The sequence below is a fragment of the Labrus mixtus genome, chromosome 14 (genome assembly GCF_963584025.1).
Source record: "Labrus mixtus chromosome 14, fLabMix1.1, whole genome shotgun sequence".
Lineage (NCBI taxonomy): Eukaryota > Metazoa > Chordata > Actinopteri > Labriformes > Labridae > Labrus > Labrus mixtus.
In genome coordinates, this window is record NC_083625.1 from 225,121 (window position 1) to 237,441 (window position 12,321).

General features: G+C 42.9%; 1 protein-coding gene and 1 long non-coding RNA gene across 2 annotated transcripts; one reads left to right on the plus strand and one right to left on the minus strand.

Annotated features, from left to right (window-relative positions):
- Nucleotides 1-1,365: 1,365 nt before the first annotated feature.
- On the minus strand, nucleotides 1,366-7,165 carry LOC132988763 (uncharacterized). Its single transcript, XR_009675852.1, has 4 exons — nucleotides 7,042-7,165; nucleotides 3,794-5,989; nucleotides 2,546-2,662; nucleotides 1,366-1,547 (listed from the first exon to the last, which is right to left on the minus strand). It is a non-coding gene; the product is annotated as an uncharacterized LOC132988763 (long non-coding RNA).
- A 121-nt stretch (nucleotides 7,166-7,286) lies between these two features.
- Nucleotides 7,287-11,373, plus strand: LOC132988762 (glucose-dependent insulinotropic receptor). The gene is made up of 2 exons (XM_061056334.1): nucleotides 7,287-9,043; nucleotides 10,355-11,373. Exons 1-2 carry the CDS (start codon nucleotides 8,485-8,487, stop codon nucleotides 11,020-11,022), a joined length of 1,227 nt encoding a protein of 408 aa, XP_060912317.1. The 5' UTR covers nucleotides 7,287-8,484; the 3' UTR covers nucleotides 11,023-11,373.
- The last annotated feature ends 948 nt before the right edge of the window (nucleotides 11,374-12,321 follow it).

Genomic DNA, 12,321 nt, shown 5'->3' on the forward strand with positions numbered 1-12,321 from the left:
ATATTTTCCATGCCACTAAAGCCCCTTTTTTAAATTTAAATTGAATAGATAGATCAAATAAAAACACGAGACATTGACTTTTATATTCTGTTTTTATCATTCCACATTTTATTTAAATATTTAAATAACTATATGTGGTTACTGAAGAGTATCAGACACACCCGCTGAGTCTCCTTACAAACTGTTAAAGTCTGACTGCAGTGAGAGGAAAATAAAACATATCACCTAATTAGCTCTGATCACTTCTGTTTGACAGCAACAAGAAAATAATTTATTCAAGCAAACATCTTGGTTAAAAACAGAAAAAGATCCTCGTGGTGAGGTAAACTGAAGCTGCACGTTCAATCAGTTCATTAAAAAGTTTAAAGTTCCTGCAGGGATCATCGAACCATGTTCCAAAGTTCACCATCATCATCACATCATCACTGCTTCATTTTGTATTTATAAAAACAGATTCTTTAATGTGACCCCTTACACAGCAGACACTCACAGTGTTAATCCATGTCAGTATAAAAATAAACATTTCATTAAAAAAACTCATCTACTCTACGTGGTCACTGGTTTAACTGTTTTTAAATCCACTTTGCTTTAATGTCATTATTCTTATTCTTTAATTCTTAACGTCGCACCACACCCCGAGAGGAACTAAATATAATCTCCCTGTGTGCTTTGTAATGGTTGAAAAAGACAATAAAGGGAACTTGACTTGATCTAAAATGTAGTTAGTGAACCATCGGGGCGGTCCGAGCGCCTTTGTTTGCAGAGCAGCTTGAAGTGGAAACTGTAAAGACATCTTTAGCTCAAACTGATTTTTCTGTGAAAGGAGCAAAAACTCCTGGAACTCGCAAACTTCATCATTTTAAGAGAGCCACTGAATCCTGGTTAGTTCAGAAACAGACTTGTTCTTATGTTTAATTTTGTGTAGCTACTGTATCTCACAGCTCTTTTCATTCTTAACTTAAAGGCAGGGTTGGTAATTTTCCAAAAACTAGCATGATTTTGAAAGTAGCATTCCCTCAGTGCTCCGTCTGCACTTTGTTCCTTTTTCAGAGTACTTGAGTTATTAATTTCTGTCAGGATCTAAAGAAAATTTCAACCAAAAAGTGGATCTGGAGGAAATTACCAACCCTGCCTTTAAATGTTTTAATCTTTTATTTACACTTAATCCCGTCTTGGGACAGGTGTAGCATATTAGCATCTGCTGTAAACACTACGATACTTAATACATTAGATGGCTATTTTCAGTTTTTCTATTCTGTATCCGTCCCAAATGAACCATAAAAAAATAATCAGGTTAACATTTGTTTGAGTCAAAGAGTGGGGTCGCATGCACCATTCCTCCTACTCCGTTTCTTCTTCTTCTTCTTTTCATTTGGTGATGGTCTACTGGAGGACATGCTTGATGAACACCGCGGAGGCCTCACTGGCAGCCGGGCAGCTCCAGAGTTGTGATGAGTTGAAACACAAGAAGCTCCTCGGATCAGAGAGCGGAGCGAAGCATTCGAATGACACGCTGGTAAAGCTGCTGGAAGACTGAGCCCAGATTCCTTACAAAAAGAGACGAAGAAGAAACACAGAGAAGTTAACAGAGAGGGAGGATTAAGGAAAGCATTAAGGGTACATTTAATCTCAAAACTGAAAAGAGCTTTATGGAAGGAAGCAGTAAGTGATAAAAGGACTCAAAGCCTATCGTTGTTTTTCTGTGCGCTGCATCGTTTACAGTCTGAGACGATGTGGAGGAATGACGTCTGACAGTGGATTGTTAGCTGCACCTGCTTTCAGATGTCTGATTAAAAGTAAGGCACAGGGAGAAGTTTATCATACACTATAATATAACGTTTGTTCAGTCATCACTGGAGTAATTCAGAGGGTTGTATAGAGTTAAAAAAGAAAAAAAAGAAACCATTAAGAGCATCAAAAGAGATGTGACAGTCAGCAGAGTTGGAAAAAAGACAGGAGAGGAGGAGATAGAAGCAGACTGATTTAAAAAAGGGCTGGGTTAAAAACAAAGAAGAAAGTTCACAGATAGAGATAGATGCAAAAACAGTCACTTTAAATCAAAACTAAAGGTGCGCACAGAGCACAAGAACCTGCATGGTCAGCATTACTATGAGTTACATTTGGATGATTTTTCCTCTGCAAACAGACTGTGTAGCTTCACACACAGCTAAAGCAGAAACCAGGATCTCCAACAAAAGACACCAATCGCGTCACCTGCTCACTGTTTCTGTACCTTTCTGTGAAGAGGGAATAGGGTAGCTTCCTGTTTCAAATGTTCAAAATCATATAGCAACATGCCAACTACATCTTGGGTACATTGAAACCCCTGACTCTGAACTGCACCTTCCCTGTTTAAGGCTGCAGCTGAGCCTGAGAACATGAAATACTTGCGTCAACATTTGGCTGTCCATCAGTTGATATCATGAGATTCATGAAGGTAACAAGTCGTGTGTTTAGACCGATGAAGCTCAAACATGGATGTTCAGGGTAAACATTTCTACACATCTCTTTTATACGTAATCACAATGACACATTCAAAACTCACCGCGATCCTGCAGAGAAGCAGTTGAGGCGGTTCGGGTGGAGGCAGAAGAGCGAGGCCACGCAGTAAACACAGCACAACAACATGGAGAGCAGCCGCCTTTTTAAAGACATCTTCAGTCTATCGGAAACACAAACATAAAGCACACACACGTCATTCAAGACGCTCTACTCTATAGAGAAAGGTTAATTAAAGGAGCAGTATGTAGCTCTGACACCTAGTGTTTAAAATGGGTACTGCAGTCTAAATTCTAAACATCATAGAGAGCTGTCCCCCCCCCCCCCCCTCCTCTCTAGAGTCCATGCTCACACAGGTCACCATGTGGTGGACTCTGAAGCTTCAGTGTTTATCCAGCTCTGCATGGGTCTGTAAACCTTTCTGTGTTCTAACCTCTCTCCATTTTTCAAAAGCATCTCCAATATTGATCCTAGTTTGAGCACGTTTCTGCTCGTGGAGCTTATTAGAAACATGCAGAGGCTTTTTAGGTCGGGTACAATCACTTCTATCTGAACCACTTCTCTTGCCCGCTTCCATCGCTGCAACACCTGTTGACCTGATAACTGCTCTCATATCTGGCAAACCAAGGGGCGTCCAAAACGGCGTGTGTGTGTGTGTGTGTGGGGGGGGGGGGGGGGGGGGGGGGGGGGGGTGCCTTAAAAGCGCCTACCTTATTTGGAACTCCCTTGAGTCTTTCAGCTGAAGGTTTTCCACAAACAATTTTTTAAAAGACTCCACCCACCTGGACACTGTCTCTTCTCCCCCTGAACAGGACAATCAAAACAAACACAGACAGACTGAGACACCGTTTATTTCCTGGGGCAGTTTGAATTGTCCCCCCAATCATTCTGTTTGTTAAAAAATTGACATTTGAGCACAACAGGCGGAGGGATACATATTGTGAAAAGTCCCAGTGATGTTGTTCTCCTATATCATCATGTAACTCCTCTTGTCCAAACAGATTGCTTGGTTGGATCTTACTGTTGTATAATGTGGAGCACAGAATCTATCTCTAACATCAAATCTCTCAACATTTATCAGTTTTTTTATCCAGCTGACATCCGTCCTCTGTGCGGACAGAAAAATACCATCTGGAGAAAAAAGATAAATGTAGTAATTTTTTATCTCTTAGGTAACTTCTAAACAGGCACAAACCCTTTCACCTGTGAAACAACTCATCACCCTTTATGTCGATTGGTTTAACAACAATAGGAAACAGAAGCTAGCCTCACATCACTCACATGACATCAGTACCTCAACAAACGAGTCCAGAAAAATACTTCCCCGGATAAGTCGATCTTCCAAAACTGGAGAAATCCAAACTTTGTGTTAAAAAAAAGAAAGATCCTTACGGGGTCCTTCGAAACAGATCCCAGGCAAAGATGGGAAAACAAGAATCCGTGACAGCAGGTGGAGGACGGCGTTGGCAGAGATGTAAACAGGACGCAGGAGACCGCTGGGCACATGGGCACAATTACTGCTGACCCACGCTTTTGTTTTGAAAGGTCCTGAAAGGTCTAGCAGGGGTGAATAACATTCCTGCATTGTGTGTCTGTCGGAGCTGTTTCGGCTGGTCGGGAGGGACGGGGGTAACAGGTATAAAAATGAGGATGTTTCCTCTCGTACTGAAGTCGGTGATGTTGTGCCCTGTGGGACGCCGTGTGACGCCAAAGTAGATGAACAGTGGAACTGAATTAAGACAAATAGCATCAGTTTTCTGTTTGTGACATATGAAGGCGAGCTATGTTGTTCTAACACAAATCTCAGTACCAGACAATGGCGACTGGTCAGTAGAGGGTGCCACCTAACCACTCCCCACAAGGAGAATGACAGACCTTCACTAAAGGGGCGGGGCCTCCATCTTTGTTACCAGCTCTGAGCCAGGTGGTAACAAGTGGGTTACAGTATATGTGTGATTATATTGAGTAAGGGGGGTTGAAGGTCACGTGGGTATGGACGGGATGTATTGATATAACTCACCTTACCACACTTACAGAGACCGAGACATACCCATGACCAGAGTGCTCCAAGATCAAGACAAGATCAAGATATTTAGGAATCAAGAGCAAGCCACAGCGAGACCGAGACAAAACCAAGACACTTAGGGATCCAGACCGGGTCAAGACTAAGACCATAAATATCACTTAAAAAAATATTTTTGTGAGCAGGGAGTCCGTCCAATCTGAGACCGAGACAAGACCGAGCAAAAATGCTTTTAATCCTGAGACTGAGACCTCTAAAAAGTCTCGAGACCAAGACTGATTTTGAGTACTACAACACTACTGTAAGTACTTTGTGTATGAGCTTACACAACAAATATCTGAGCCCAGCTTGAAAGCTGCGACTCGTCACAGACGGAGCAAACTGTGAGCCTCAGTCCTCGGGATCGATTGTTAAACAGAATGAATTACCATAAACCAGTTAAACACAAAAGAATGGTCACAGGTTTCTTTAGTTTCTCTTCTGGTCTTCGAGGCAGTGTCTTCTGCCTCACCTGTCTGAGAAGCTGCTGTGATGCCAGGTGATGTTTAAAGTGTGTGCAGCCAGAGAGCGTCATTAGCCAGATTAGTTTGTGTGTGAAAGTGGAAAATGATCCCATCAGGCCAGATGTCTCTCCAGAGGACTCACTCACATTTTTGGTTAAAGTCTTAATATGTGATTTTTCACTCTTAAATGTAGAAATCAAGTATATCCTCTGAAAATAACTCTGTGAGTCATGACTGTCTACAATGGGTGTAACACCCGAGTCCCACTGTCTGTGACGTTTTCAGAGTTTTCAGAGTCCTATCTTCACTTTGTTTACATCGCCCGGACGGCCGGCTGACTCCTCCCCTCGTGTATAAAAGTTGTTTAATTGAGGGACTAGAGAAAAGAAGAATAACATACTGTACTCACTGATTAACTGTGTTTCTAGATCACGCTTATTTCAGGTCAATTTACATGCAGTGTGAAGATACGAGCATAATAAAGATCGCTAGTATTAGCATGCTAACACAACAATGCAGCACCAGTTGTTTTGGTTTCATGCTGGTGCTCAAGGGCGACATCTGCTGGATCAAAAAATCACATATAAAGCCTTTAATGTCTCATTTCTTTGTTTCTTGGGGATCTTATTTGTATTTCTTTCTGTGCATATTTTCACATCAAATCTTCTCTGTGATTGTTAATGGTTTGTTTAAATCTCCTATCTTAATGTATTTTTCCCTTTGTCATGCTGCTTTTTTATCTTGTGTGAAGCACTTTGAGTCGCCTTGTTGCTAAAAACTGTTATTGCGCTCTGTGTTTATTTGCGCTGGCAGCCCCCATGTGTTAGATGCGACACCCATGTTGTTTAACGTTTCAGCATTCACAGTCCTGAGCGCTAAAACAACCTCGGCATCAGTTGATTTTTGAAGAAGTTCAACTTTAAGCATCTTGTCAATGTCACCTCTAATGGTAAATGGACTTAAGCTTGGCGCTTTTACACCGCAGGTCACACCTACACATTCACACGCTGATGGTAGAGGCTGCTGAGTACAGAGTCCGTCAGTATTAACTCATCCATTCATACACATTCACACACTGATGGCAGAGGCCGCTGTGTAAAGAGTCCGTCAGTATTAACTCATCCATTCATACACATTCACACTCTGATGGTAGAGGCCGCTGAGTGAAGAGTCCGTCAGTATTAACTCATCCATTCATACACATTCACACGCTGATGGTAGAGGCTGCTGAGTAAAGAGTCCGTCAGTATTAACTCATCCATTCATACACATTCACACGCTGATGGCAGAGGCCGCTGTGTAAAGAGTCCGTCAGTATTAACTCATCCATTCATACACATTCACACTCTGATGGTAGAGGCCGCTGAGTGAAGAGTCCGTCAGTATTAACTCATCCATTCATACACATTCACACGCTGATGGTAGAGGCCGCTGAGTAAAGAGTCCGTCAGTATTAACTCATCCATTCATACACATTCACACGCTGATGGCAGAGGCCGCTGTGTAAAGAGTCCGTCAGTATTAACTCATCCATTCATACACATTCACACTCTGATGGTAGAGGCCGCTGAGTGAAGAGTCCGTCAGTATTAACTCATCCATTCATACACATTCACACGCTGATGGTAGAGGCTGCTGAGTAAAGAGTCCGTCAGTATTAACTCATCCATTCATACACATTCACACGCTGATGGTAGAGGCTGCTGTGTAAAGAGTCCGTCAGTATTAACTCATCCATTCATGCACATTCACACGCTGATGGTAGAGGCTGCTGAGTAAAGAGTCCGTCAGTATTAACTCATCCATTCACGCACATTCACAAGCTGATGGTAGAGGCTGCTGAGTAAAGAGTCCGTCAGTATTAACTCATCCATTCACGCACATTCACACGCTGATGGTAGAGGCTGCTGAGTAAAGAGTCCGTCAGTATTAACTCATCCATTCACGCACATTCACACGCTGATGGTAGAGGCTGCTGAGTAAAGAGTCCGTCAGTATTAACTCATCCATTCACACACATTCACACACTGATGGTAGAGGCCGCTGTGTAAAGAGTCCATCAGTATTAACTCATCCATTCACACACTGATGGTAGAGGCTGCTGAGTAAAGAGTCCATCAGTATTAACTCATCCATTCACACACATTCACACACTGATGGTAGAGGCCGCTGTGTAAAGAGTCCATCAGTATTAACTCATCCTTTCACACACATTCACACACTGATGGTAGAGGCCGCTGTGTAAAGAGTCCATCAGTATTAACTCATCCTTTCACATCCATTCACACACTGATGGTAGAGGCCGCTGTGTAAAGAGTCCATCAGTATTAACTCATCCATTCATACACATTTACAGACAAAGCAGTGCGAGCAACTTGGGGTTAAGTGTCTTTCCCAAGGACACATCGGACATGTTGCTTCAGGAGCCGGGTATCGAACCCCTGACCTTCCCGTTGAGAGATGACCGACTCTACCACTGACCTGCTTCTCCATGTTTCTCTTCTCTCTTTTTTTCGACTACCGTGATCTGTGTCTATATCTCTGGTTTTAAGCTTACACATGGTTTGTGTAACATGCAGCTGTGCTTTGTTTCTTTTCTTCCTCTACCGTTTTCTGTAAAGAAAAAAGCAACAACATTAAACCAATCCATTTGCTTTGATTACATTTGTTTATGTTATTTTATTTAAATCCATATAATAAAGATCTGATTGTCCAAAATGTTAACCCTCCCCGAGCTTCAGTTTTAGAAACATTACATCTTCTTTCAAAAAATACAAAAACCTTTCCCTGGCTATAAAGAAATTTGTAAAGAAGCGGCAGCAGGCTGGCAGTCGGGCCAAGGGTCAACAACAGAGAGGCAACAACAGCAACGGACGAGCATCAGAAGGATGTGTGTGTGTGTGTGTGTGTGTGTGTGTGTGTGTGTGTGTGTGTGTATACACTCAGTGATAGTGTGGCACCGAGGGGAGGGAATAAACCAGACCTGCTTTTGTTCTGTCCTTATGCATTTTCTGAAGGGATTTTAACAACACTAAGAAGAAAACTAAGAGAATGAATGGATGTTTAAGGCAACAGAGGGAGTTTATTAAACTTTACATGGACTGGAATAACAACAACACACAGAAGAAATGGGCTTAAAGGATTCTTCATCTTGAGGTAACGGGATTGTTTTGAACTAGTTTCTTGGTTATTTCACATTTTTAGCTACCGAGGCAAGTTCTTTGATTGATGTTTTGTATTTCAGTAGACTGTTTTTACACAGTGCTAACCTATTTTAAACACGTTTTTGTGTAGGCATCAGTGCAAATCTTCATTTTTGATCTCAGAAATGATCTGCACCGGCAACCTTTTGTGTAACATTAGAGAGCTTCTTGAAGGATAGGGTTGTGATGTGCCAATCACAACTGCTCTGACAATTTGGTGGTTTTCGTCTGAGATCATTTGGCTTTCGTCATCAACATGTCATATTTGTGTGGACAGGTGAGCACTGAGCCTTCACTCAGCATGACTTCAGACTCCGACCAACCACCAGCCCGAAGCGAGGTGAGGCCTCTGGTGATGGGTGTGATTCTGAGCGTCTCTTCTTGTTTCATCGTCTCTACAAACCTGTTGGTGGCAGCTGCTCTACTCAAGCTTCTCCTGAAGAAGAGCAGCCAGAGCTGGTGCTTTGTCCTCAACTTGGCCCTGGCGGACACTCTGGTGGGCGTGGCCATCACGGGTTTGGCCACTGAAGACTTAAGCGGCAACAATCTTTCTCAGAACCGATGGGGCCACGTCATCACCAATCCTCCAGCAAACGCCACGCACCACGCTGAGGGGAAGTCGAGGTGTTTGATGCGGATGGCCTTCCTGTTGTCGCCCTGCACGGCGTCCATCATGTCCATGTTCCTCATCTCACTTGACCGTTACGCAGCCATCAAGATGCCACTACGGTACACCCGGCTGTCAGGGAAGGGGACAGCAGCCGGGTTCCTGCTGGCTCTGTGGATCAGCGCCTTCACATTGGGATTTTTGCCAGGTGAGACAAAAACCTATAAAAGTGTTAAATTCATTTAAAGTTTACAAATTCATAGCATCAAGCAACAGAAAATAGTGCTGCAAGAGGGTGTCTTTTTGCAAGTCCCGTTGCAAGACCTACTGGGTATTTTTGGATAATTCCAACATGGTGACCCCCATTGATAGTCTTCAAAACTGCACTGCAGAAACCCATGGGTGACGTCACCAAGCAACATCCATGTTTTATACAATGTATGGTGTCCACCTTCAAAATCTTACACTGTGGTGTCGGCTGTTTGACTCTATATGGGAGCATCATTTATAAATTTAACATTGTACTGTATTTAAGAAGAATCTAAAGTACACATTGGAAAACCAGTATGAACTCATTAGGAACCTACCCCGAAAATGTAAACTGAGTTCTTAAAATACATGTGAAGTGGGGTAATCTTCTAGTAGACCTGCATACAATGTCTTCTTTTGGATCCAGTGGAGCCACCTCCAGCTGTTCCTCAAATCGATGGAAAGGAGGCTGCAAAACTTGAACAATGTTATCCTTAGACCATAGTTTCATGGGACGGTTTTTGCTTCTATGGCAAAATGACATAATGGTCAGTGATTGGTCCAGATGGAAGTCTATGTTGAAAAGGATAAGCAAATGCAGCACTCGCAGACCCTCATCTTTAAGAGTGCATTCTTATAACAGTGAGCAATAAAATATTGACCCAAAAACGTATGGGCATGAAGTAAAGTCTAAATGGGCATGTCCATTGATATGATGAAAACCTGACAATAAGAATTACAGCTCTGACCATGGCCCGTATCGACTATGATTGAAAAATGTCACTGTGACAACTATTTCCAAATGGTAAATGGTTAAAGGACTTGAGCTTGCAGCACCTTTCTAGTCTTCTGACTACTCAAAGCACTTTCACACCTACCCATAAACACACACTGATGGCAGAGGTTGCTATGTAAAATTACCTTTAGAAGTAACTTATCCCATTCATACACATCGGGGTTAAGTGTCTTACCCAATGACACATTGGAAATGTTGCTGCAGGAGTTGGGGATGAAACCCCCAACCTTCCCAGTTGAAAGAAGACCGACTCAACCACTGATCCACATCCACAAATACCCATTATTGCTTCTACATTAATCCTTATATTGTTGTTGTTGATGTTGTCATATGATGGCTCCCAGTTTGGTGGTTCCTCTCATGGATCCCAGAACACTTTGGTCCAAAGTTTTCCAGGATTAATTTGACTTGGTAGTGTCAGAGAACAAGTATTAGTCTCATCTGATAAACAACCCCTGTCCTCTGTTTTTTTAGTTATGGTGCGGCAGCTGCAGACCGACGGCTACAACGGCTTCTGTGCCTTCTTCTCAGTGATTCACCAGGTGGGCATGGTGGTGTTGATCAGCGTCTGCTTCTTCCCCATGTTCTCTGGGTTTGTTTACATGTACCTGGACATCCTGAAGATCTCCTGCACCCACCAGAAGCAGATCTTACAGATAAGGAAAGCCGGTTCCAGGACGGCCGAGCACGATCGCCATCGACATCAAGAGCGTCATCACCAGCATCAGCAGACGTGGATGTGCTTAATGGGCCACGTCAAGGCCTTGAGGACGGTCGCGGTGCTCGTTGGCTGCTTCTTATTGCTCTGGTGCCCGTTCTTTGTGGCGTGTCTCGTGCACCTGCTGTGTAAAAGCTGCAAAGTTACTGACGTGTTAGAGAATTATCTGTGGCTCTTAGGACTGTCCAACTCTCTGATCAATCCCCTGGTTTACGCCTACTGCCAGAAGGATGTGCGGCTACAGCTAGCGGCCATGTTTTCCTGCTTCACAGGAAGGTCATGCGAAGCAGGACCACAACATGTTACAGAAAGATGTAACCCGCTGCCACCTGCTCTGACTGGAGCTGCTGTTTCTGGTGCTGATATCATTGATCCTTCACAATTAAAGCCAATCGTTACCAATGAGATGGTCCACACAGTTTAACTACATCCGCCCGGACAAGTCGTTGAGAAAAACTGGGAAACCACAGAAACTGTAAGAATGAATAGCAAATACTGACAGCACCATTTTGCATCAATTGCCAACGCTTACTGCCAACGCAATCCAGCCCCATTAAGATATATGGATACAGTGACTTTGACTTTCCTCTCCTTCTATATTTTCAATATTGTTTGAAGTCCGAGGACTTTCTGTTGATGTGAGCAAGAAAAAGCAGCAAATGTAATGGGCCCTTCACCTGTCCTGGGCCCTCCACCTGTCCTGGGCCCTCCACCTGTCCTGGGCCCTACACCTGTCATGGGGCCTCTAAGGTAGAAACTTCAAGCATATATTGAGGGAAAGAGGATTGGCAATAACAAGAAAAAACACTTAATGAGACTGTCATGAAGTTTGAGGATATGGAATGGACTTTTGAATGTAATGTATTTTCTTGTGTTTGTAATAATGTTTGCATAAATGTGTGCGTAAACTATTCACACTGAAATGGATTCATGAGGTGTCCAGTTTTCCAGCAAAGCAAAAAACTAATATCAAGCATTTTAAGTGTCTCTGTAACCAACCATCTGTCTCTTTTGGGCTCAATGAAACTGAAGTGCAGAGATCACTCAAACATCATGGTACAGACTGTCAACATGACATTATAAACTGTGTGCCTTTGCTTTAGGACCCACTTTGTTTTATCCTGTTTTATTACATCTGTGTGATTTCAAACTGATGGCTGTCAGACAGCAGATAAGTGACCTGCACGTTATATTTCATAGCTGGATAAATATGCAGTCATGGAAACTTCCTCGGCTGCTTTAATCTTGATAGATGTCGCCCACTCTGTGTGTCAGCCGTCTGTTTCAACAGAGCCGTCAGGACCGTTGATGTCAGAGGTTTCTAGGAGGGGTTAAATAGCTCACATTAACTTGAGAGCGATGTTCACATTAAAGGGATACTTCACCCGTTGAAACATGAATCTGTGTTGACATTGGGTCATATATGTAGAAATGTGAAATAAATTTTGAAGTTGGTGCCTTCTTGACCGTGAAAAGGCAGAAAGTGTCTTTTTGGCTCATGTGGATGAAAGACAACAACTCCCAGAATGCACAGCACCACAGGCCACTTCCACTAAGGTCCTCTATTTACAGACATATTTACTTCAACACATAAGGCCGTTTCCTCAACTGATTCCAAGGTTTCTTCCAGAAGGAATTGGTATCTTGTAAATTCCTGTCAGAAAACAGACTCTATCTTGGTCTTGACTTGGTCTCAGAGCACTCAGGTCTTGGGTATGTATTG

What these genes read in the sequence shown, in the direction of transcription:
- LOC132988762 (XM_061056334.1), top strand. Translation starts at nt 8,485, where the DNA reads ATGTCATATTTGTGTGGACAGGTGAGCACTGAGCCTTCACTCAGCATG. An exon ending in CACATTGGGATTTTTGCCAG is followed by an intron (nt 9,044 to 10,354) that starts GTGAGACAAAAA and finishes CTGTTTTTTTAG; the next exon opens with TTATGGTGCGGCAGCTGCAG.